At 38.6% G+C, this 24054-nt stretch overlaps 1 protein-coding gene across 1 annotated transcript in view; it reads left to right on the forward strand.

Moving 5' to 3' along the window:
* The window catches only part of lrp1b (LDL receptor related protein 1B), a 265608-nt gene that overhangs the window by 120171 nt on the left and 121383 nt on the right, over positions 1-24054 (forward strand). The window contains exons 8-17 of the mRNA XM_022741314.1: positions 1292-1411; positions 2043-2171; positions 4886-5143; positions 6015-6177; positions 12672-12894; positions 14610-14802; positions 14942-15085; positions 16331-16567; positions 17099-17279; positions 22289-22508. Coding sequence (XP_022597035.1) covers positions 1292-1411; positions 2043-2171; positions 4886-5143; positions 6015-6177; positions 12672-12894; positions 14610-14802; positions 14942-15085; positions 16331-16567; positions 17099-17279; positions 22289-22508 — 1868 coding nt within the window. The remainder of the gene's footprint in view (positions 1-1291; positions 1412-2042; positions 2172-4885; positions 5144-6014; positions 6178-12671; positions 12895-14609; positions 14803-14941; positions 15086-16330; positions 16568-17098; positions 17280-22288; positions 22509-24054) is intronic.

Here is a 24054-nt window from a genome sequence, read left to right on the forward strand (position 1 = left end):
GCTTAGAACAGTTTAAACATAGTTTATAACAATTTCTTTTTATTGTGAAGTTTTTTAAAAACCCTTTCAGATCCTAATACATATTAACAACAGTTAAGAAGTGTAGTTGTGTGTATGTACATGTTTGTCAGAATGCTCCATGCATACTGTAGCTCTGGCTTGTTAGTCAACAGTCACATATTTCAATGCTATGTTTTTGTTTCCCTTCACTATTACACTGTTTTCATGATTATCAGTTGACATATTGCTCTCCAACAAGCATTCAGAGATTTATATATCGCTCTCCAAACAATCCAACTGCACCATCCGTCTTAATGTGTCAGTCAGCTAGCAAGAAGTTTAGATACTGTAATGAAAAACAGACTTCTGATAACTGTGTTTAATAATGTCTGATCTACTGACATCACATAATTCCAACTCTTCAAAATCAAAACCAAAGACTGTGTTTTCATTCAGAAGGAAATGATAACTGAAGCTTTGATTGTCATTCACTTCCCAATATTCTGTTGAATTAAATACACCCTGTCAAAAAAAAAAAAAAAAAAAAAAAAAAAAAAGATTTTGTCTGCTGCTGCTGCCGCATTTCACAATGTATTGAAATGGTTAGCACAGGAAAGACCAAGGACAATCAATGCAAGCCTTTATCTGTTGGGCTGTAAGTTGACATTAATTAATGTTCAGCAGTGGTATATCAATCTTTGTGCAATTAAAGCTTTGTTTTGAGGCTTATACTACTCAATTGTGCCACTTATTCTGTGTAACATTCATCATGCCACAATTAGCTGTCCTTTGTTCCTCTCTGTTTAAAGATTAGTGCTATGCAGAGCATCGTCACCATCCACAACATTCAGAAAATACATGGGAAATGACAGTGTTTGCACTCGATTTGTCATTTGATGACTTTACAAAGCAAAGCTGGTAATACATTTTATCGCTTCTTATAAGAGGTCTTAGATTGTTTAGTGTCATTAAACTTTACAGTAACAAACAACCTTTTACTGCCCACCTGTGTATACCATGTGACATTTAATAATTAACACAATGACATTTCTTCAATTCTTTTCACACATAAAAACGTGAAAGTTTCATAAAAAAAAAAAAAAAAAACGATCTGAATCATAGAAACTCTTGTCTAACAATGGTTTCAAACTCGTCATCGTCAGTCGGAATCTTTTTCTAAATGAAATGAAATGAAAAAGTAATTTCCTAAATCAGAATGTAATTTCCCATTCCACCTACCCTTTCATACCATTTTCCTCCAATCCTCTTTTTTTTTCTCTCTCCCCTGCAGAGCTCCTGTCAGCTTGCCACGAGCTCCGGTGCCGCTATGGCTGCGTCATGACAAGAAACGGCACCTTCTGTTTCTGCGCTGACGGCTTTGAGGTCGGCGAGGACGGAACGAGCTGCAGAGGTAGGATTCTGCAGCGCTGGTGGGGGCCTCCTGCCATGGAGCCCTCCCTGCTTTTCTTCCCTTGTCCTCACACCAATTTCTCCTTTTGCCCTCGGCCAGACTTCCTTCAGTTGAATAAGCAGGAGGTGCTGGGTATATGAGAACCATCTGTCTGCAGGCAGGGCCTCGTGTACAGTGCATTACACTCCTTACACACACGCATATTGTATACAGAGTACATCGTTTCTCTGTGTCTCTTTTTCTTCTTTATGCTCTTATGTGCCACAGGCCTGGTTTCTGACAGCCAGTGAGGAAGACAGGATTTTGCTGTCAAAGGTGCCTCTAGAGTTCAGTCTAGAGTCTTACTTTACTCTGCACTTACCTTATGCCAACGTCATGGCATAAAATTGCATAATTGTGCTGGAGGAAGAGGTTTAACACAGTAGCAGTGCTTCCTGAATTTGATCCTGTTTGTGGAAGATATGAGAGAGTGGTTTATAGGGTACTGCAGCTCCAAAAAAGACTCATTGGTTATAAAAGTAATTATGCCTGAGGTGCCAGAGTGAGGCCACATTAAGTATACTTTATGTATTTGGGTCATGTTTGAGCACACCTAATTTGTTACAAATGACTCTCTTCCTTTTTCCATAAGATCATGATGAATGTGCCATGTATGGTGCATGCAGCCAAACCTGCACGAACACCTACGGGTCATACAGATGCAGCTGCACAGAGGGATACATCCTACAGCCTGACAGAAGATCTTGCAAAGCCAAACAAGGTGAGCGGCACACTGACATCGGGAAACAACATAATCTGCATAGTGTGTATGTTTCATTTCTAATAATAAACAGGGCAGTTTTTGTTCAGCCGGAGTCGAATTCTAGCTTATCATCACTATGATTCTCACCAGTGTTGGAAGGGTAAGATTAATGTGCCTTAGGAGTGACCACATCTATCACCCATGTGGGAATAGGTAGACATGGTCAGGCCAGGATAATGATAAAATTAATGAGCATGAGACTTTAAGTGGGAGCAGTCTGGAGTATTTTGTGCAGAGACAATGCCCAGCGTCACCCTGATTTATGTTAATGCCTGATGCTGGTAACAAATCTGTCCCGATGAGTAAAACAGCCCACTTAGAAATAAAACAACCAAAAGAGGTATTGTGTTTTGGTGGTCCACCAAGCACAAGTGCAAGCTTAACCTTGTGCAGTATATATTTGTGTCATGCATTGAACCATAAAGTGAAATATATTATTTTGGGTGTTGTCACAATGGCATATATGGGTTGAAGATAGCTGGAGGCCCAATACACCTAGCTGGGGAGAACACCACTGTTGCAGCTTTTAATCAATGTGACTGGAGTCCTACCAGGAATAAACTGAATATGATTACCCATAAACTTAACTGAACCCAATGCTCACATGCATTAATATTAATTTAGCAGAGAGCGATAGTGGTACGGGGATAACTATCGGGTTACCATTAGTTGTAAAAGCTTATGAATATAAATTTCAGATAGAGCTCTCTGAGGCCAGAAGATGAGGAGCAGCATGATATGAAAAACATTAATGTGGTGAGTGTAAGATTGAAGTCAAAACTGTAGCATACAATTTTATTTTTTTATTTTTTTAGGAAGGAGGTGGGGGTGGATTAATCTTGATTTAATCTCTTCTCATTTGGCTCAGACTAAAGTGAATGGTATAATATCTATTTGTTCTCCTAACATAAATCTGACTCTACTGATGGTTTTCATGTCTGCTTGATTATGTGCTTCACTGATTCATGTTAAATACCAAATTACAGATTATGGAATTATGGGATAATTGCACGTTGCCAACAAATACCTTTATCTGACCAATGCAGAATATATTTAATGGCAGGAATTGTGTGAATCTCCAAATAATGGACCCGCTACTGCACATTCAAATAATGAGGGTAACTTTACTGTCTCTGTGTGTTAGTTCGTTTGTGTGTGTGTGTGTGTGTGTGTGTGTGTATATGTATATATACACACACATATATATATATATATATATATATATATATATTTGAATATATAAATCCTTTAAAACAGGTCATGGGTATATAGCTATATGTATTTATTTTTGTAGAGGTAGTTTTCCTAACCAGCTGAGCACTTTAGTAGTTTTTTTCTCAAAAAGCAGTAAACAGTGCATTTGCTGGGGATGAAATAAATTGCAGTGCCTACATTTGTTGTAAAAAAGCAACATGTAATTCTCAACTTTGAAATATACTGTATGATGGTCTGTGTTCTAGAAAAGGTTTGCTGTTATTGCTACATTATCTTACAAAAGCTGTATTAGATTGAGAGCTGGGACAGACCTCTATCAAAGAGTCTGGTCAAAACCCCATCTACCCCCTAGTGTGGGAGAAAAATGTGTCACTGCTAAAAGTTGGTTGATATGTGACCTCCCATTCTGATTAGAACTTAGACTTGAACTTGTGTGGAAGATCAGAATGAGTAAGTAAGGGTCCTTTTTGAGGGATGAACCTGATGTCGGAGAATTTGCACGGTCAATTAAGCCCATAAAGCAGCTTATCTCGGTTTTACCACCATGGATAGTCCTCTCATGAGTCCAAGCAGGAGAAACAGGCTCAGACAAAATCAAGTCCACCACCTAAGTGGAAGATGTTAATGCTCCTCAATTTGTTGTGTAAGTTCAGCTCAATGGGCCTCATTCACCAATATCTGCAGTGTTTTCTTAAATTCTTAAGTTGTTGAAAGCTCTATGTCAGAAGTGTGTGCCAGTTGGCCCTAATTAGCATAGGTAAACACCTGAAAATGTCCTTAAAAAGGGCACGAGACTGAAGGGTTGTGTGCAGACATGGACAGAAGTCACAAAGAGATACCATAAGGGAAAGTTGAGGAAATGCCAAAACGAAAATCTGAAGACGGAGCATCGGAATCAAAACTGCAAACAAGCGGTTAAGTGTTAATGTAGTGTTCATGTATTTTTTTCAGACCATAATGCTTTGTAAAATAACAAGTTATTATTATTTTTTTTTGATATTAAACATGACAAAAATATTATTGTAATTTAAATAATTTAATATTGCATAACTGTAGAAAACGCAATAACCACTTATTTTGGTCAAACATGTCAGCACTCAAATGTGCGTAAGAGTGCTCTTGAGTGTGCGTAGTTTCTGTTCTTAGCTGAGAACAAATCCCAAATAAGAAATCATTGGTGAATATCAGAATTTCTTTCTTTCTTTCTTGTGTGTGATCCATGCCGAAGGACTCTTTCTCATGGCATACTTGCTGCCTATCTTCTGTTTTTTGTTTTTGGTCTCTGTGTTTCTGTGTTCCTCACAAGTATTTTTGAAACTATTTTCCACCTATTCCTTTCTTTAATGTAATCTCGTCTTTCCTTAAGGTCTCTTTGGTCTCTTGATGTTTCAACAGTAAAAATAGTGCTTTCGAAATAAAGGAACAAAATAATACCTCTGTTTTCCCTTTCATTCCAGATCCTGGTGACAGCCGTCCAGTGCTTCTCATTGGTGGTTCAGATCGTATTGTCATCACCCATCTAAATGGAACAGGCCTCAAGCCCCTGAGGTCTTTGGGTGTAAATGGAACACTGGCATTGGATTTCCAGCACAAGCAGGAAAATGTGTGCTGGGTTCTGTCTACAGAGTCCTCTGGGCAGCTCCGCTGTGCTGAAACGAGGAATCTGCGTGGATTCACACGGGAACAGGAAATAAGAACACAACAAAGTTTGCAACGTACGTTTTCAGCTGTTCATACTTTACTTTTCTTACATACTCCTTTCCTTCCTTTTGTGATCATTTTTAAAGGATTATCTGAAATCTCTTACCTAACAATAGAGGATAGTGGTGCATCTTTTCAGCTAGGATATACATCACTCAGCACACTTGCACAGAGACTCACCCTTCTGTTGCCTTCTCTCTCTTTTTATCTTTTACATTCTCACCTGTGCTTCTCTCTCTCTCATTATTTGTGCAGTTTAATGCAGGTTAGACTCAGTGGTTTGGACTGCGTGATACGCCAGCTTCGCTACTTCAACAGTGCTTTCTTTTCCTCCACTTAGTTGATCCAGTCCAGATTCTCACAAATATCAAACAAATTTGAGATTTTTTTCTGGTTTTCATGGTTTTTGTTTGTGAATTTTTTGAGACTGAGTCAAACTGTTGCTGATATTACTTCTTTATACTGAAACTGCAAATGCAACACCTGCATCACAAGTGTCAGGTTATAGGTGTCTGTCCTTCAGAAGGAAACAATGGAAACCTGTCAATTAAGCAGGATTCTCATAGGCCATGGTATAATTTAAAGGGCCATTGCACCAACTTTACACATCAAGATTAGTTTACTTGTGGTGAGTACTTGGAGACAGAATATTTTTGACAGAAACACTTGCACTACGAACTTGTGCATGGAGTTTGAAAGATGTTAAAAGATGCAAGTTGTAGTATGGGAGGTGTAGGATCCTTACGATCCAGTATATTTGGGGTTAGGCCTATGTGGCTTCTATTTTTATGTTTTTTTTTAATGTTTGTTTCGTTATCAACTGTATTATATATTTTTGTTCAGCTGTTTTACACAATAATCTAAGCCTAGTTTGTTTCATTGCAGATGTGGAGTACATGGCCATTGACTGGCTGACGGGAAACTTCTATTTTGTTGACCGGGTCACTGACAAGATATTTGTCTGCGACCGTGGTGGGGACACATGTGTGACTATCCTACAGCTAGACTTACTGAATCCTAAAGGAATAGCTCTGGATCCTCTCATGGGGTGAGTATTCTGCAGCCTATATAATAAAACATCTCTGAAAGGCCTGTGAGGCTCATTTATCATCATGCATCTTTTGTGAAGAAGAAAAAAATCACGGTGGAAGAATAGGAAAAAAAAATACTATGCATAACAATCGACTTGTCTAGAAGAATGTGAGTGAGTTACAATTAAGGGATTTAAATGATTCCCTTTCCTTCATCTCTGCCCTTTTCTCTTTGAGCTGTGTAATTTGGTGGATAGCTGTTGATGTTTCAGGCAGCTTCTACTGTCTAGACATTCATTTGTATTCACTGATTTCACCCCATCCCTCGATAGAAAATGCCCCAGCAGGACTTTTCATTACAGGATTTTTGTCTCTGTAGAGATCACAAAAAAACAAAGCAACTGCGGATTAAAAACTATTCCCACACTGCTCTCAGTGAAAACTGAAAAATTTACAACATGTGGTTTACAGTCACATGGATCACAAATTTGCAGAACTTATGTTGGTTTCTTACCAGTTTCCTGTGCCATTGTGCAAAAGCACAGAATGTCTAAATAATTTAAATAAATTGCATGTACAAGCTGTACCCTGGTTATCAGCAGATCTGTCTTTTTTACGCTTTTATTTGCTGTAAGCAAAAGAAGCAAAAAGCCATTATATTACGAGGACAGAAGGACAGGCAGGTTGGAGTGGAAGCAAGTTTTAAATAATACACCTTTTCTGAGATTTTGGAAACTGTGACATGCAATAATGACACATCTTTTCTGAAAAGAAAAAAAAGTTGTGTGGCATTAGTACTGTAACTTGCAGCACGGTAATAACCACCTCCAAACATTGGTAACATTGGCAGCATCTTTCTGTTGTACACCAGTTGTGTTAAACTGTCATGACCAGCCCCCATAAGACCAAGGCAATATACATTAATATTTGTATCTTAATATATAATTAATTTGAATGTTGAAGCTGAACTATATTGTGTCTTTGTGGATTTCAGGTTTGTAGACTATGCTTAATTCTTTATTCAACAGCTTGGGTTACAACTGTAAGCCACTGGGTTTAATCAAAAATTAGCTGCTGGTTTCTTAGTGACTTGGACAACTTTGATTCGGTTGGCAGCGTCTCTGTTCTCATTAAATGCTGGTCAACCACTGGAAAGCAATATAGCTAATGGTAAATATAGTGTATGTCAATTTCTACTTAAGGTAGACATCAACTCAGATAAGTCAGGCTGGTTTTTCACTGGTATTTAATGTTATCGCAAATGACACGCACACACACACATAAAAGTACTCATTCTTTTCTTTGTGTAGAGGGATGATGGTATGGATATAGAATCTGCTGGCCCACGAGGGAGCTGGACATGCAGGCTGCTGGCTGGATTGACTGTATAAGAGGTTTTCCAAGGCTTCTTCCTGACTCTAATTGGAGAGACATGGTTGTTTCTGTTTCTGTTTTCCGTTTCTTAAAAAGTGAGCCCGAGAGAGGTCTGTCAGCCTGGAGCAATGGAGTGAAAACAAAAGAAATCAAGGAGGTGTTATAGGAGCACAGCATGAGGAGCAGTGTTTATAGAATATGCTCTAGTTTGGCACTCCATTTTTATTGTCCTGCCTCTCTTACTATTGAGTAAGGCATTTTAACTTTGCTATAGGAAAGCCTTTTGATGGACAACCTTTATTCTTTTATGGTCCATTGGCTAAAATTCTTATCAGCACTACAAAACCGAAGCTTCCTGGGAGTCGCACTTTAGTTCATGCCTGTGACGGGAAAGGATGTACTTTGTTTTTTTAAAGTCCAATATAATCATGTTTGGCAAGATTAGTCAAGCCTAGATAATGTAGTATGCTATATTCACTGGTGTGTGTTGATCAGTGCAAGAATCAAGATTTCATATTAGCATTACATCACTGAGTCAGCCTTGTGTCCTGTGGAAATTGTGAATTTATTTTACCAAACAAATTTTACTACCAGGATTATGTTCAGTGGAAACATTTTGTCGAGTGAATGAAATTCTACATTTTTTTTTTTACTGATGGTGCCTGACGATGGTGTTAGATTAAACATTATGGGCTCACCAAAGTTATTACAATCAGTCCTGTGGGAACCATGAAAGTCTGTACCAATTTTCATGGCAATCCATGTAAAAGTTGTTGAGATATTTTACGAAAACGTCATGGTGGTGGATAACAAAAGTCACCCTGAGTCGTATTCTTGTCCTAAAATTTCTACTTGCTGTGAGGCTTGTTCATACAAGTATTCAAAAAAAAGGGTCCCTGACTGAGAGCCGATCAAGGAGACAGTCAGATATTGAGATACTGAACTAGATAATATTGCAGCCTACAGTATGGTAATGTTACACTATTAGGTGTTATAACAGAGGATGATAATGGACCTGTATAAAGACCTTGAGGCATCTCTGTCATAGAATTTACCCAACAACTACTGAAATGAGTAAGCTGCTGTGACAAAATATGATATAATATAATATAACATAAATGCTAAAATCTGAAAAACCTCTCAGTAAATTGGCAAGCCATGATGATGACGATATGGGTGAGCAGAATATTATCCTGCATTAACTTTGTTATAGATTTCTTTTAGTCAATTGAATTTTACTATCAAAGCTACTATAATTCTTAAGGTAAACAAGTGTGCTCTCCCCCTGTGGAGGAAGGCGGTCTATCTGCTCATGACTTGTACGACAGGTCTAGACCACCTGTGAATTTCACTCATATCAAATCAAAAAGTCTAGTCTGCAAGTATGAGAAAATTGGTGAAGGCCACAGATTCTCCTAACTTGCTCGTAAGCAGGACTTGAACAAATCTTTTTGTATCCCTGGTTCTTACATAAGTTTCATTATCTGTACAAAATCCGATGGTTGTTGTGATATTTAAGTTTGGACCAAAGCAATGGATTGTCGTCCATAGCACCAGGCTGCTAAAATGGCTGAAAAATTTAATGTGGCCAGAATTACTTTTCTGTCAAAATGTATTTGCTGTTGCGAATTAGTTGTATATGAATGTCATTTCTAGGAGATACTGTAGCTGCATCTAGATTTCCAAAAGCAATATCTGAACACTGCAGAGCACTAAAACGTTGTGTGGATTACAAAGGTTCTGGCAGTAGCAAAACTTTGACTTTTTTCATTTAATTTGACATGAATACAAAAAAAATTCTCATATCATCATATATTGCTGTCTTAATTGTAAAGTTGCAAAAGATTAAAACTACAAAGACATACCTTACAACTTTCGAGCCACTTTCACTTTTCACTGTCAAACTAAGTGATTGAAGGATTATTGCAGAATTGAATTAGAAAACACAAAGAATTCCATAATTTTGAAGTAGTAGTAGTAGTCAAAATCCTTGACAATTTTCTTGGTTGTTTTATTATAAAGGGTATTACAGCATACGAACTGCAAATCTGAACAAAGCAGCTGAAGGAATTTAACTGTTTGCTTTTAGTGCTGTATGAAATGGACAGAAAGCTACTACTTAAAGAAAAATGAATTATATATGAATTATATAATATACTATATAGCCTTTATTGCTTGTCAGTTATAACCATAGGGTTGTAACAGTGTCTACACAGTTTTCTGTCTCACTGTGAGATTTTCCGTGGTCCCATGCAGTTCATTTTATCGGGGGTGCTCAGTTCCAGAATCCAACATGGATCTCGTTGTAGCTGCAGATTTATAGTATAGCATCAGCACCATCCTAATCCCAGAAAGCTATCATTTGTATGCCACATGGAGGTGCACCTGTTTGGGGAGCTGGGTTCCTTGCTGACGCTGACAGTTTTTCAGTGCAGCCTGATCTGGGGTTCAAAGGGCAACCCATCTCTCCCCTGACTTGACTTGTGCAGATTAAGTCGGCTTCCCACTGCTCTCTGGCTAGAGCTCGTTATCATTGGAAGCTGTTGGTGCTCCGTCCTCACAGTGCCACAGTAAGACAGCATGGCAAGCCCTCCATGTTAATTACTATATGTGCAGACCTTGCAATTTTAACTACTTAAATTGACGGTCCAGGAGATCTTTACTTGAGTTAAAGGACATTACAGTTATTGTCTGATGTTATCCAGTCCCTAAGAAACAAATGAGTCTACATATAACACCTCTTTTCCTTGAGTTACACTGGTTCCCTGTGTCTTTTTAGAATTGACTCTCAAGCCCTCCTCATGGTTTCAGAGGTACTTAAATGGTTTGGCTCCTCTGTGCAACACACATCGTCTATCAATTTATGTCTACTCACATAGCCTGAGGTCCTCTGCAGCCTGCCTTCTAAATGTCCCCAAAATTACCACAAAGAAAATGGGAAATGCTGCTTTTATTGCATTTGCCTCCATGTTATGGAGCTTCTATGCATCGGAGAGCAGCCTCACTGGGAATTTAAAACCATTCTGATGCTGTTTCAATCTTGTTTCACTTTAATGTTATATATACCCTTTTAATGTGTTATTTTAATTTTTCGTTTGTTATCTGTTGTTTACCTTTGTGGTTTTATAGTTACTACTTTTTCCATTTCTTCAGCCACAACAAATACCTCCCATAATGACACAAATTAGTGTCCTCTGAACTGGAGCTCCTTTCATCAGGACAACATTGTTACAAAGTGCTGCAAAACTGGAACATATTATCGTGAGAAAAAACATTTATATTATTTTCAGATCACAGATTCTGACCACAGGTGTTAAGGTTTAGTTAGGTTTAGGCACAACATTTCTTGGTTAGGGTTTGATTATGATCATGGTTAATGGAAACCAACATTAACTGCTGGTAGGAAATGGGCTGTGAACAGCGGCTTCTAGTGTCAGTGATTTGCTTTGTTGACCCAACTATTCATTTCAACCTTTTCCCTAATCTGTTAACAGTTGTGGGGATTAAGTAAAATAGCTGAAGTGCTGTATTTCCACATTGAAGGAAAAATGAAAATTCATAGGTTTTTAGATTGTTAGAAACTTAACTTTTGTCATCATCCACTCCTTTGGCTCCTCTTTCATTTCATGTTGTGCTGGGCAGACCACACACAGTTTGCACTAAGAATGAATGGGCTGAAAGGAGTATATTGACTTCAACAATTTTGGGGGGTCAATGTCACAACGGAGGACTTTTTTCCAAACAAAATATCAAGAATCAGAATAATACAAGATGCTAAAACCACATGCATGTTCATGGAGACTTAATTGTAAGTAAAAATGGTGCTGGGTGTCTGAGAAGTGATTCTTTTTCACATTTGTAGCGGGCCCAGATCAGGTGTATAGATGCAATTGAGAGAGAAGTGCAGCCAGTTTCATGCAGCTGTGTTATAGCTTATATTATTTCCTCAAGAGATAAGTATAAGTTTGGAACTGTTTCGACTGGATGCAGGGCACTTACTGTGGGTAGAGCTTTGCTGACATAACCATAATCTAACATTAACACCTTATTGTAATTAGAGCCCGACGATGCAGCGAAGTGGTTTTCTTTCAAAAACACTTTCTTTATGTAGTTAAGACCAAGTGTCAGTGATCTTGGTAATTGTTAATACTGTGTGGCTCCTTTAATATATAGTATGACATGATAACATGTAAAAAAAAAAAAAAAAAGAAAAAAGGATATTGCACAGAATCAGTTACATTTTAATAAAAAGTTCAATTTTCTAAAGCCCATCTTTCTTTCTTAGTGTCACTACGTCTGTCAGTGTCTCAGGCTTCTCACAGCACATATACAGTTAACAATGAGAAGAATGGCAGACTTACAACTCAAAATTATGTATAATTTATAAAACAATGGTCCCTTCTTTGTAGACAAAAGGAGGACTCACATTTCTAGCAGGCAAATGTCAATTTTGACAGCTGAAATAAGTGTTGGAAGATTTTATGAGCTGGCAGTTTAATTAGCTAGCTGGCTAATGTTAGCTCCATAGCTAGTTAACTTGTTTTAAAAGAAGAATCCTGTAAATGGGGTCTTACACTCGGCTTGATGGTTTTATTACTTTATCATGCAATTTTGTATTGCAGTGTAGTGCTAATTTGCCCTAGTATAATTGTATATAATAATTATGAAAAATATAGTGTCAGGCAGTGTTATTTCAGTTACCTCACATACTTGGCAAACAAAAGAGGTGATTACTCACACTTTTACTCTTAGGTTTTTGGTTTTGGAAAGACTAAACAAATACAAACCACCCCAAATTCTGCCATACTGTATCAGTCTTACTTAGAGGGCCATGCCACCACTTCAACATGTGGACATATCAAAAGCTTGAGATACCTGTTGTGCCTCATCATGAAAATTCTGTTTCATCAAATGTCTTGCTATACATGCAGCATCACATGAAACAAGCCTGAATAATACAGTAATGTGTATTGTAAGATAAAGTATGTCTGTACATATTGTGGTTGTGATTAACTTATTGTATGTAGAAGAAATAGCTCTTAGAAGATTCGGATCAAAGAATGCAACTCTGCTCTCACAATAAAGTAGACAATTTCCTTTGTAGTATTTAATAATGTGATCACTCCACCCTCTACAGAATGCTCTTCTTCACTGACTATGGGAATGTGGCCAAGGTGGAGCGCTGCAACATGGACGGCACCAACCGGACCCGGCTGGTGGATTATAAAATTGAGCAGCCCACTGCTGTGGCATTGGATGTGGTCAAGAAACTGGTGTACTGGGCAGACGCCTACCTGGATTACATTGATGTGGTGGATTATCACGGCAGGAATAGGCACACCATTATCCATGGAAGCCAAGTGAGTATCACGTTTCACTGTAAGCGCTGCTTTTTGTCTTCCATGGGCTCCACATCATAAGGAACCATTGTGGACAAACGTCAGTAAGAATCTAAATAGACAACTGGCTCCTCTTATCATCACTTCCTCCCTCTTCATTTGAGAGACTTGCGAGATTGTGTCATGAGAGGGTGTTTCTGTGTTAATTTTCAGATTTAGGGCACTGTGCTTTATCACTGCAAGACAGGTGGTAAATTTAGTGCTTGTTATAATTCACTCTGCATTTTCATAGAAAAAGGTCTTTTGAATAGGAAACAGATGATTTATTAAATTGAAAAAACTGAGGCACATCTGTGGTTGTCTTCTAAATGAGCAAATGAATTGTCTTTCCTTGTAGTACTTTTGAGCCCTTTCATCATAGATTATGACTATTCATTAGATAACCCTTTAAAACAACTTGGACTACATATTCACACTTTATAAGGAAAGAAAAATGTACATTTCAAACACCTTATTGTGTTCCACAAACACTTGGATAAGCCTAGGCCACTTACATGTTTCCAATGATAAGCTGTGTATGAGGTTGAAGAATGATAAGCGAATATTTGCCTTGTGTGTGCACATCACCTTCTCAGGGTCATTCTTTACCCTCTTGAAATGATCCACTTTGGTTTTCCTGGCTGACATATGACCACAGGGAGCAGCTGTGTAAATGATGTGTGTTTGTGAGTGTCACCACTTCCTGTCGAGTTGGATTTCTTTTTTTTTTCCCTGCGACCAACTGACCTATCAAAACGTGGTTGACTAAAAGTCTTCCCATCAACTGTTTGGTTGACTTTTTGGGGGCAGCCCTTGTATGTTTTCCGCCAGTTTCCTCAAATTTGGCTCAGCTTCCTCACAGTAACACATGACATTTTGAAATAATCCTCAACTCTCTAAATATCCTTCATTTATTATCATGGTCAGGATTAAAAATTCTGTTTGGGTGACATGGCCGTATTATTGCATTTTCTAACTGTTGAGTTGATCATTTTGCAAAAGGTGGCCTTCACGTCTGTGATGGCTACACACTGCTGTAGTACGGGGTTGTAGAAATCATTTCATCCTAATTAAACTTCTCATCTGTTAATTACCTCAATCCTGCTTTTCTGTTTTACGTCTCATGAGGATTATCCTGTCTGGATAATTCTGTCATCATATTCAATTCAGCAAGTACCTAATAGAACACATTACGTTCTGTAGGTAAAGATTCAAGCGTAGTATATGCACATCCTTTTGAAGCAATATGTGTGAAAATTATGCTGAGGCAAACTCCACAGAGAGAGACGGTTGAGTGGTTTGTTTATTTATTTATTCTGACGCATGTTTCTTGCTGCCCCTCATGTTAAGGTGTCACCCAGTGAGCCTAGGTTTACTTCTTGTGAATACAGATCATCCAGCCATGTCGCTTAGTGTGTGTCAGCCTGCTAAATGTAGCATGGAGGCTGTGGTGTCAGGGCCAGTAGCTTCCCCCGTGGAGTCGAGTTTTTGACCCTGTTTGTGCTGCCAAATGTACAGACAGCACCACCACTCTCTCCATCCCCCTCACGCTTGCTGCATGTTGAAAGAAAAAAGTCCTCTTGTTAATTTACTTTGGTTATTGTTCTTTTTATATTCCTCTTGTGGTTTTACTTATTTTTGGCTTCAGGGATGAAGAAAAAAAAAAAAAGGGACCATGAATCTGCCTTGTTTTTCAGGTGTCGTACATTTATGCATTAGCTGTGTTTGAGGACTACATCTATGCTACCCACTTTGACCCTTCCAAAGGGAGTTCGTCTGTGGAGCTGCTGCAGATCCAGAGGTTCAACATCACAGCAGAGAGTACGACACTGGCTAGCCTGGGGAATACTAGAGGACTCTGTGTTTACCACGAACTCACTCAGCCAAAAGGTAAAGAACATTTTCTATATAGGTTAACAAGTGTCAGAATCTACCCCATTTTATGGCTCACAAGTTGGAGTCTGTGTCAGAAAGATGATGCTTCATTGACTTATAATGATTTGGCTGTCCTTTCTGATTTTCTCCACAGTCAGGAGTCATGCATGTGACATGGATTCATATGGAAAACCAGGCGGCTGCTCTCATATCTGCCTTTTGAGTGGCAGCTACAAGTCCAGAACCTGCCGCTGTCGTACTGGCTACAGCCTGGGCTCTAATGGACAGTCCTGCAAAAGTCAGTATATACAGTATTTTGCTTTGGATGGAATTAGATATATCATTGTGTATTTTGGTACATATCCTTAATAATGTTTTTTCCATTAAAATCCCCTTCTATAGGATTGTCATGAATAAGATTCCTGACTTATGCCTGAAAAGAACGTTCTACATCACTGCTCTCTTTGATATTGACGTGGGCCTGTAAAGGTCACGTGTCATATTAGAGCTGATGGTGTGCCACACATGCATCATTTATTGACTGACAGTGATAAAGATGAGCGCTGGTGGACACAGACCAATTTGAAAGTGACGTTCCGCTATCGACCTTTCGCGATCCTGATTGATTATTATCATAATGAGGTTTTAAGTTTGTCTGCATTTGTTGTCTGTTCTGATCAATTGCTGGACATTGTGCAGTTGACAATAAAAGCATAAGATCAAATTGATGACACAATCTGAGGGCCCACCACGTTTCGATTGGGGTAAAGAAGCACTGGGAGGCTTGGCATGACACATTTGATTTATTCCCCTCTCAGAGATGTTCTGATGACACCAGCTATCTCTCTCTTGCTCGCGCTTTCTCTCTTCCTAAGCATAATGAGATTCGGTGCTAAATGGTAGTGCTTCTTCATACAGCAGTCACGGTGGGGTTTGATATCTGGGTCTCTTGCAATGTTTAATTGTCTCTTGGGTAGTTGGTCTCTCCCTCACAAAATGATAAATTGAAGTGAGGCATGTGTGGTCCTCACCCCCAGCATCCCAGTCTCTTGGGTGGGGGCTGAGAGTGAGGAGAGGTCTGCTTTTCTCACTGGAAGCCCTCTTCTTCATTCCTGCTCTTGCCTCTCTGGAGGATCCCAAAGGGTTCGGGAACATACAGCCCCCTGAGTGGCTAGCGGGCCACTGAGGAGCTGCCTCAGCTTTCTAGGCCTCTCTGTTTGCCTTTCTACCCAGACTCCATGTTATTTTAGATCAGAAGCAGTGTTCACAGCCAAGGTAAGTATTGCCATTGTGTGTTTGCTCAAGCATTTTCCTTCTCTTACTGTCAAGGCAGCATTGTGGCAGGAGTGTGATTGAGGGGGGAGAGTATAGTCATTGGCACTGATTACTGGCTCCATTAAGGTGAATGGATGGCCCTGGCTCTTTCTCACATATAAGAACAATGTGGCCAGTAAGAGAGTTTAATGCTGGGATCAGCATTGATGAATTAGGCCAATTAATTGACAATAACAGTAAAATGGGTCCGTCCTTTCTTGCCTTGTAGAGCCCAAAAATGATCTCTTCCTGTTCTACGGCAAGGGGCGTCCCGGCGTTATCCGAGGCCTGGATATGAACATAAAGTCCAGCGATGAGCACATGGTGCCAATCGAGGATCTGGTCAACCCTCGAGCCATCGACTACCACACAGAATTGGGACACATCTACTTTGCTGACACCACCAGTTTCCTTATTGGGCGGCAGAAAATAGATGGAAGCAACAGAGAGACGATACTCAAAGATGGTGGGTCTAAAAGCTGTTTTTATACTAACTGCAGCATTTCCCTAAAATGAATTCAGCTGACTGTATGCAGTATCTTATAACAGTGACCTTCCAATGTAAGGTATACTGTACATCTCATATATTTTAAAGCGGTTATTTTTTATTTGTTTTACTAATCTGGAAAATCTGTATTATTTATATAAACACCATATAGTACAATGTTAAATAAATTTGATGCCACTGGATGACAAAACTATTTCTCACCAAACAATGTTTGGTTGCCTGACTGCAAAATAATGTACTGTATATTTGAAAGCTGATGTAATTAATACTTATTATTTGATGATTGCATGTGTAAGATCTTTCCTTTGCAGTTTCCTTAGACACTTTATCATCAGAATGCTGTTTTTAGCACTCTTATTTTCCATACATTAAATATGGATATTCCTGTTTTTCATGGTACTGCATCAAAGTTTTCTTTAAAAAGTTATAATCAGATGACATTTGTATCTGGTGATCCTGTTGAATTCTGTGCTGAGGATTCTGTTCTAGAGCTCGACAATGTTGAGGGAATCTCAGTGGACTGGATTGGGAATAACTTGTATTGGACCAACGATGGCTACAGGAAGACAATCAGCGTTGCCAGGCTGGAGAGAGCATCACAGACCAGGAAGACTCTGTTGGAAGGGAATATGTCGCACCCACGGGCCATTGTGGTCGACCCTCTTAACAGGTCAGGGGAAAAAAGCACCATTCATGGTATTGTACTGTATTGTACCGTGGATATGAAAGAGACACCCTAAAAATCCTGTTGCCAGAAGCTAATAGGTATTTCAAGCAAAAGATGCTTGTAACATGTGTGGCTAAGGAGACAGGTATGGGTTGGTTCAAAATGAGATGTGTGCAGGCTGTGGGTGATGTAAGAAAAAAGAGAAAAAAGTGTCCTATTTGCAGTCTGTTTCAGTGTAATTTCCTTCGCCACTGACAGTCAATAAGATCTTGCCACTCACATCTCATAATGGGTTAAGTTAAAAAAAAGTTGGTTAGGCTTTCTATCATTTTCTATCACAATCTTTCCTATACTGCTTTAACCAGCAACCTGCTCTAAGCCATTTTGACTGGTTGGTTAGTTCTGTTACTGAACTTTTTGGGTGTGGTGCATGTATGGGTTTGCAAACCTGGACCCATGCAGGACTTTGGCTAAAGTCTATGCTCACCTGCTTTGTTATAACTGTAATAGGCGTAGGTTTGACAAAATTGACAAATGGAATTTAAACAAAAACGTTTTTTTATTCAGATTTTACAAGCCAAACTTACTTAACAAATTAAGATTACATGTAAATCTTAAATTGCTTAAAATATATACAGTGTGTTTTTGCATCTTTTTTTCATCTCGGATACCAATGTAGGGATTTAATCAGTTTTTTTTCCCAACACAGCCAACGACAGTCGTCATCAATGAACCATGAAGTAGATAAAAAAAGGGGGAGTACTTCAGTGGCTTACCAGGGGGTGATTCATGTTATCCAGATCCAAAGACCACTGTGCCTTTTTGTAGATATTGATATCACTTTGCTTCAAATACTAATCCCGAAGATCATCTGTTTTAGCGGACATCTGCTTTGACTGATGATTTGACTAAGCACCTTTCAAAAGAAAATATGTAAGTGTTGGGAGCACCCTAACCTCCAAGTAAACCAGCATGGTTAAATTAAAAGAATCTTAGGCAATCTGCTGTTTTAATGAGAAGAGGGCTGTAGGGGATTTTTGAGAAAGAAAATGGTGGCTCATCTTGTTCCCTGAACCCAAAGCAGAGCTATCCGCTCGTTAACCACAATAAACCTGTTTGATGGCTGTTTCTCCATAGTGCTCATAGATCATCTCTTTGCTCTTCCAGTGCAAATTTATATATGGAGGATCCCACCAGCAGAGATGGTAATTAACATATAGAGAAGATGCTGCAAATCTCAAATTCATTGAGTGTCTTAAGGATCTTAAGGATTAACACTTTCCGGCTTAAATCGTATTAACACACACCAAATCCATAGCAGTCAGAGATTAGTTTTCAAGCCTCAACGGGGTTGTTCTGAACATTTTGCTATACACAGCTATTTCATTGCTATACTGCAGGCACATACACCAAAACCAGAAACCAGAAGTTATTCATTGTTAGTTTAGATTTTTTTTATTCCACTTGTCTGTAACAATTATCAGTACTTTCAAGTCCTAAAGTTGTGTGCTGTCAGGACAAGTAAGGTAAGCAGTCCTTGACCAGTTAAAGCTTAAAAATAGACATCAATGAGAATGATACTGAAGTGGAAGTGATATCTCTGCGATAGCCTGTTTGCATTTATCTTGAAATTTACAGGTTTCTTGTTGCTGCAGTAGGGTGTTGTCTCTAGTTGCTAGATTGCCTACCAACCATTAGTTTCTGTCATTTTTGTGGGTGTCCTGTTTACAAAGGCTGGGGCTCAGAGGTGACTGCCTGTAGCCAAAGTGTGCTTGTCAAGCTTTCCATGACTCGGGTTTCTGCTGTTTTGAGATCAGTTATGATATACCACGTGTTATTATACAAATGCACAGATGTGTGTGGACACTGAACCAAAGCATTAAAAAGAAAATACTGTTATTTTCTAAGTCTTAACAGGATGCAGTAGCAATAAAACAAGTAAATTACACTGTGACTTATCTACATCACTGCAAGTTGTCTTACTAATCACCTTGGTCAACATGTGTGACGGCAAGGAGTAAGGGTGGATTGTGGAGCTGCTTTTAATAACCCCTTTTGCAAGGAAAACTCAGACATATTTATTCGGTTTAGATATTTACAGTTAACCATGTAACATACTATCCAAGCCTGTTCTGCTGTTTAGTTAACATATGAATATTTTTGGCTGGACAGCAACTGTAGGACCAGCTCGTGAATGTCAGTGAGTCTCCCCATTGGCTGTTGCTCTTTGAAAATGAAATAGCGCAAACAGTTTCTATTAGGGGTATTTACAGCCTGCAGTGTTGGTAGATTTAAAGACATTTTGGCTGGACTGCAATTGCAGAGCAGGGCCTTTATTTACTTCAACTACTGCAAGTAACAGGTATTTATTTTTAATTCCCACTGTTTTGATCCACTCCTATAGAAATTGCTACATTACGTGTTAATACAAACTCTTTTTGTAACCATTCCAGATTAAAAGCTCTCTAGCGTTTCAGTGAACAGAAACCCTATATTTCTTAACTGTTTTTTTTTTGTTTGTTTTTTTTGCTTTGCTGACATGTTGCAGTAAGTGTTTTTTCTCATTTTTGGTTGCTGGCATTTCTGTCATTTACATGCATTTCAGATCTGCTAGTTTTTCATCTTAGTAGTTACCAATGGCAGCTCCCTCCCTCCCAGGCTGATCACTGTGTGAGAGACAAAATAAGAAACATATTTTGTCGCTTCTAACTTTCTCCCTGAATGATAATTTTACAAATTAGGTTAGCTGATATCACAGCACAGTCTGTGTTAAATTTATGTATTTGGGGATTAAATCAGGATTTTAGCAACTGCAGAACAGCAGCTTTGAAATGGCTTGGAAATTAACATGTAGTCCTAATGGGCTGCGTTTCAGTCACTATTTCAAACTTGTTCCATTTGACATTTATCACAGATTTAAAAAAAAAAAAACAACAAACAAAAAAAACAATGATTTTAAAACATCAAATATATGCCTATGCTTCATCTGCAGAATAAAACAACTGAAGTGAGAACACAGTCTTAAACCTTTGAGACTATAGTGAGGAAATAGCATGCTGTCCTTTGTTTGTAGAATTTCAGCCCTGACAGACCATAGCAGCAGTGTTGGGGAATGGGGGGATATCATGTGACGTTTCTGTATAAGGATTAATAAGTTTTACTCTGACCCTCCCACCGACAGCACAAATAATTAGAAAAGCTTGTTTTGGGGTTCTGAGGGAGCGTTCAGCGTGAACCCCACCGTCCTTTGATCTCTATCTGCTCTACAGGAAGGGTCTCTTCAGGTGAAATGGATGCAAGTCTCCAACAGATTTCTTGAATGCATTCTGCAACCTTATTTCCTGCTCTGTTTGCCACATTCAGTCTGTGTTGACATGATAAGGACTACTGGCGTCAACTTAACAGTGTCATACCTCTCTATCTGTGCTGCATTAGGAACCTCATACATGTATTCACATAAAAAATCCTCATATAAATACCATTTGACTTGAGTGGTGCTTTACTCAGCTTTGCTCATGTCTGGATGCCTGGATGAGGGTGTATTTATGACTGTTGTCACATACTGGCATAGACAGCGTTGTAGCAACATTAATGCATTTTCCAATTTTAAGTTTATTTATGAAATTAATTTCAATATTAAGGACATGGATACATCCTCTTAAGATACAATAACTAAATGTCAGCAAATTGTGAAAATGATTAATTTAAATGTCTTGTTTTGTCCAACCAACAGTCTAAAACTCAAATATATTGAGATTACTATCACATAAGAGTAAGAAAAGCAAAAAGTTCCTCTAAAATTTTTGCCATTTTCCTTGAAGATTACAGTCAGTTTATTGACACTACAGCTCTAAATGAAAATATTGATCATGGATAATTTCAGTTTATTATATCCAGTCTTTATTCAACAGAATGGAAGTAGTATTAACATTTTCTTACTATAACAGTGCAACTGCATGGTGTCCATCAGATTATCTGATGTGGCGTCTATGTCTGTGTGCATGTTAGTGTGGAGCACCACTGAATAATTCATGAGGTTGTAAAGATGACTTCGAGACAGAGGGAGTCTTCATTCACCTCCATATCCCATTCTGTTTCATCTTCTCTTAGCCAGCCCTGTATCATTGATGAGAAACAGGGGGCCACATGGCTCAGTCAGCAACACTCAAACAGAGCAAATCCTCTGGGCATGGTTACTAGAGAACAGATCACGTCAAATCGTTGACCCAATCATGTTTCAAATACCAATGGCCCACTGGGAGTTGCAGTCTCAGCATACATAAGATAAACTAAAAACTTTTCTTTTTTTTTTTTTTTGTTGGTGGGGAATATGAGACTTCTAACTTTGCCTTGATGTGCAGTCAAGCAGCACTTTAACTTAATAAGCCTCAATAATTTCTTAGGTTATGATGCACCCTCTTTCGACTACCAAAGATGTTTGATTATTTTGTTTTACATATGGGAAATCTGGATCCCAGTTTATTTCCATTTCACTTGAGAACACTCATTTCGTGAATATAAAACTGGTTTTCTGAACTTATGCTTATGTTATGTATTTCGCAGAACAGGTCCTGTTCTCTATAATGTTCCCTGCATGAATCAAATCAGCATGTGAAAAATTCAGTATGGGACCACACTCATACCTTCCCATGGGTTCATAGAACAGAACACACAAGATCCATTTCACTCTAATATGGAATATCTCATTTTGAGAGAGGCCTGCAGAAATGGGCTGTCACATGTGTATTGACTAATAAGAAATCAAAGCAGGAGGACGCTGGTGGATGGACCAACAAGCACAACCAGGAGGAGGGGCAGACAGCTAGAATGAAATTACTTAGTTTGACTGTGAGATGTAATGAGTGTTAGTTCGGATCTTATGAGCTACTGATTTTGCTGCATGACTAACATGTCCCCTCTGAACAAAACAATGCCTCATTATGCTGGTTTATTGCTGCATTAATTGCTTTTTGTTTGCCTGTACTGTATGGTCCTATCTCCCTTTATGATAGCTGGATGTACTGGACAGATTGGGAAGAGGATGAGGTCAATGACAGCATAGGGCGGATAGAGAAATCCTGGATGGACGGATCCAACCGCCGCATTTTCGTCACCTCCAACATGTTGTGGCCCAACGGTCTGACCCTGGACCACGGCACCAGCACCATGTACTGGTGTGATGCCTACTACGATCACATCGAGAAGATTCATCTCAATGGAACTGGAAGAATGGTGAGTTTCAATATGTAGCAATCACGCACAGTAGCTGCATTGTGGAGGAACTTATTTGCAGGAGTTTTGGTGGCTGTTGTTCTAGTTGTCTAGTTGTTGAGAGTTTAATAGATCCTATTAGGTGGAATTCAACTGAATAAACGACACTGAATAAACACCCTGTTAATTTTAATGTGTCAATGTAGGTAGTTCTTTTGCATCCTAAAAAAAAAGGTTCTCCAAACTCCAAATCATTAACTAAAGAATGCAGTTGAATTTTTAACTGCCTTTTTTTTTTTTTGCAGTTTTTCATTTTTTCTAGATTTTGTGTTGCAAAGTTACAAAGCTAGATTTTAATTTATGTTTGATTAGAAGAACTTGTAAGTCCTTTGAAATAACCTGAATAAGTTTTTGAATCATACCATAGATTCATGTATTATTGCCATCTTAATATAATATTAAATTAGTGATTTAACTCTAAATTGAAATTATATCCATTGAGTGTTAAAAAATAATTTCAGAAGGGGTTTTTATTGACATGTTGGTGCCTTAGGCAAGACGTCTCCTGAGGGCTCTGATTTACTCATTTTAATATCTAATAATTTTATAATACTTAATCATTTCATATCTAACTTTGTATAATTTTCGTTTACCAGCAGCAGTAATAAAATGCCAACCTAACAGTGGCACCGTCGAAGTGTGTTCACCTGCTAAATATCACTGAAACAGATGCGAAACAGCTGCACTCTTGCTTCGCTCACCGCTGCTGTTATATAACTGAAACTGAAGCTAACAGCTATTTTTATATATTTCGTGTCTCAGAGAATCGCTTGCTCTCAAAGCCATCCCTTCAGTGTTTTAATGCAGCATAGTGGATGATTTTGACAGCTGTTATTCCAGGAGCAAACATCTGGATTTATAGCTCATAGTCTATCTGAATGCCTCATAACATCAGTGACATTAAGTTAAATTCAGGGTGACCCAACTGTTAAAATAAACCTTCCAACTCGCTGACCGGAGTTGAGGACACACATACAGTATTATCCCTATCGTGATTATGACTTATCTTGGTGTAGGTCATATTCTAATGTTTACATGGAACATAAGCAACCTGGTTAGTCATGTGATTCCTACATTGTAGGAGAAAGAGAAAGTCAGCCCCCAGCATCTTTCTGTACTTTTCTCTCAGTATCAGGTGTTTAGTGCAGTATAAGCAGAGATTTCTAACAATGTAAGGGGTGCACAGACTTTTAAAAATAGATCAGAAGGAGTTATTAGAATATATTTCACCTTTCACCTCTTGGGCCCCTGAATTTCAAGGTCCAAACTGGTTTTGATATTTTAAAAATGATACAATGTTAATCTGCAAAGCAGTGGTATGATTGAAAACTCTTCCTCGTCCCACATTAACTGCCAACAAAACATCCCTTCATCCTCAACTGCTCCTGTCGACTGTGGCTGTACTGGCATATTAAGCTAATGAATTATTTGCAAATGCTATTTAATCAATGCCAAGATTCTAGCAAACATTATTATAAGCAGACAGCGCTCCGTGAATAAATTTGTG

The sequence above is a fragment of the Seriola dumerili genome, unplaced genomic scaffold (assembly GCF_002260705.1).
Source record: "Seriola dumerili isolate Sdu_G_001 unplaced genomic scaffold, Sdu_1.0 BDQW01000052.1, whole genome shotgun sequence".
Classification (NCBI taxonomy): domain Eukaryota; kingdom Metazoa; phylum Chordata; class Actinopteri; order Carangiformes; family Carangidae; genus Seriola; species Seriola dumerili.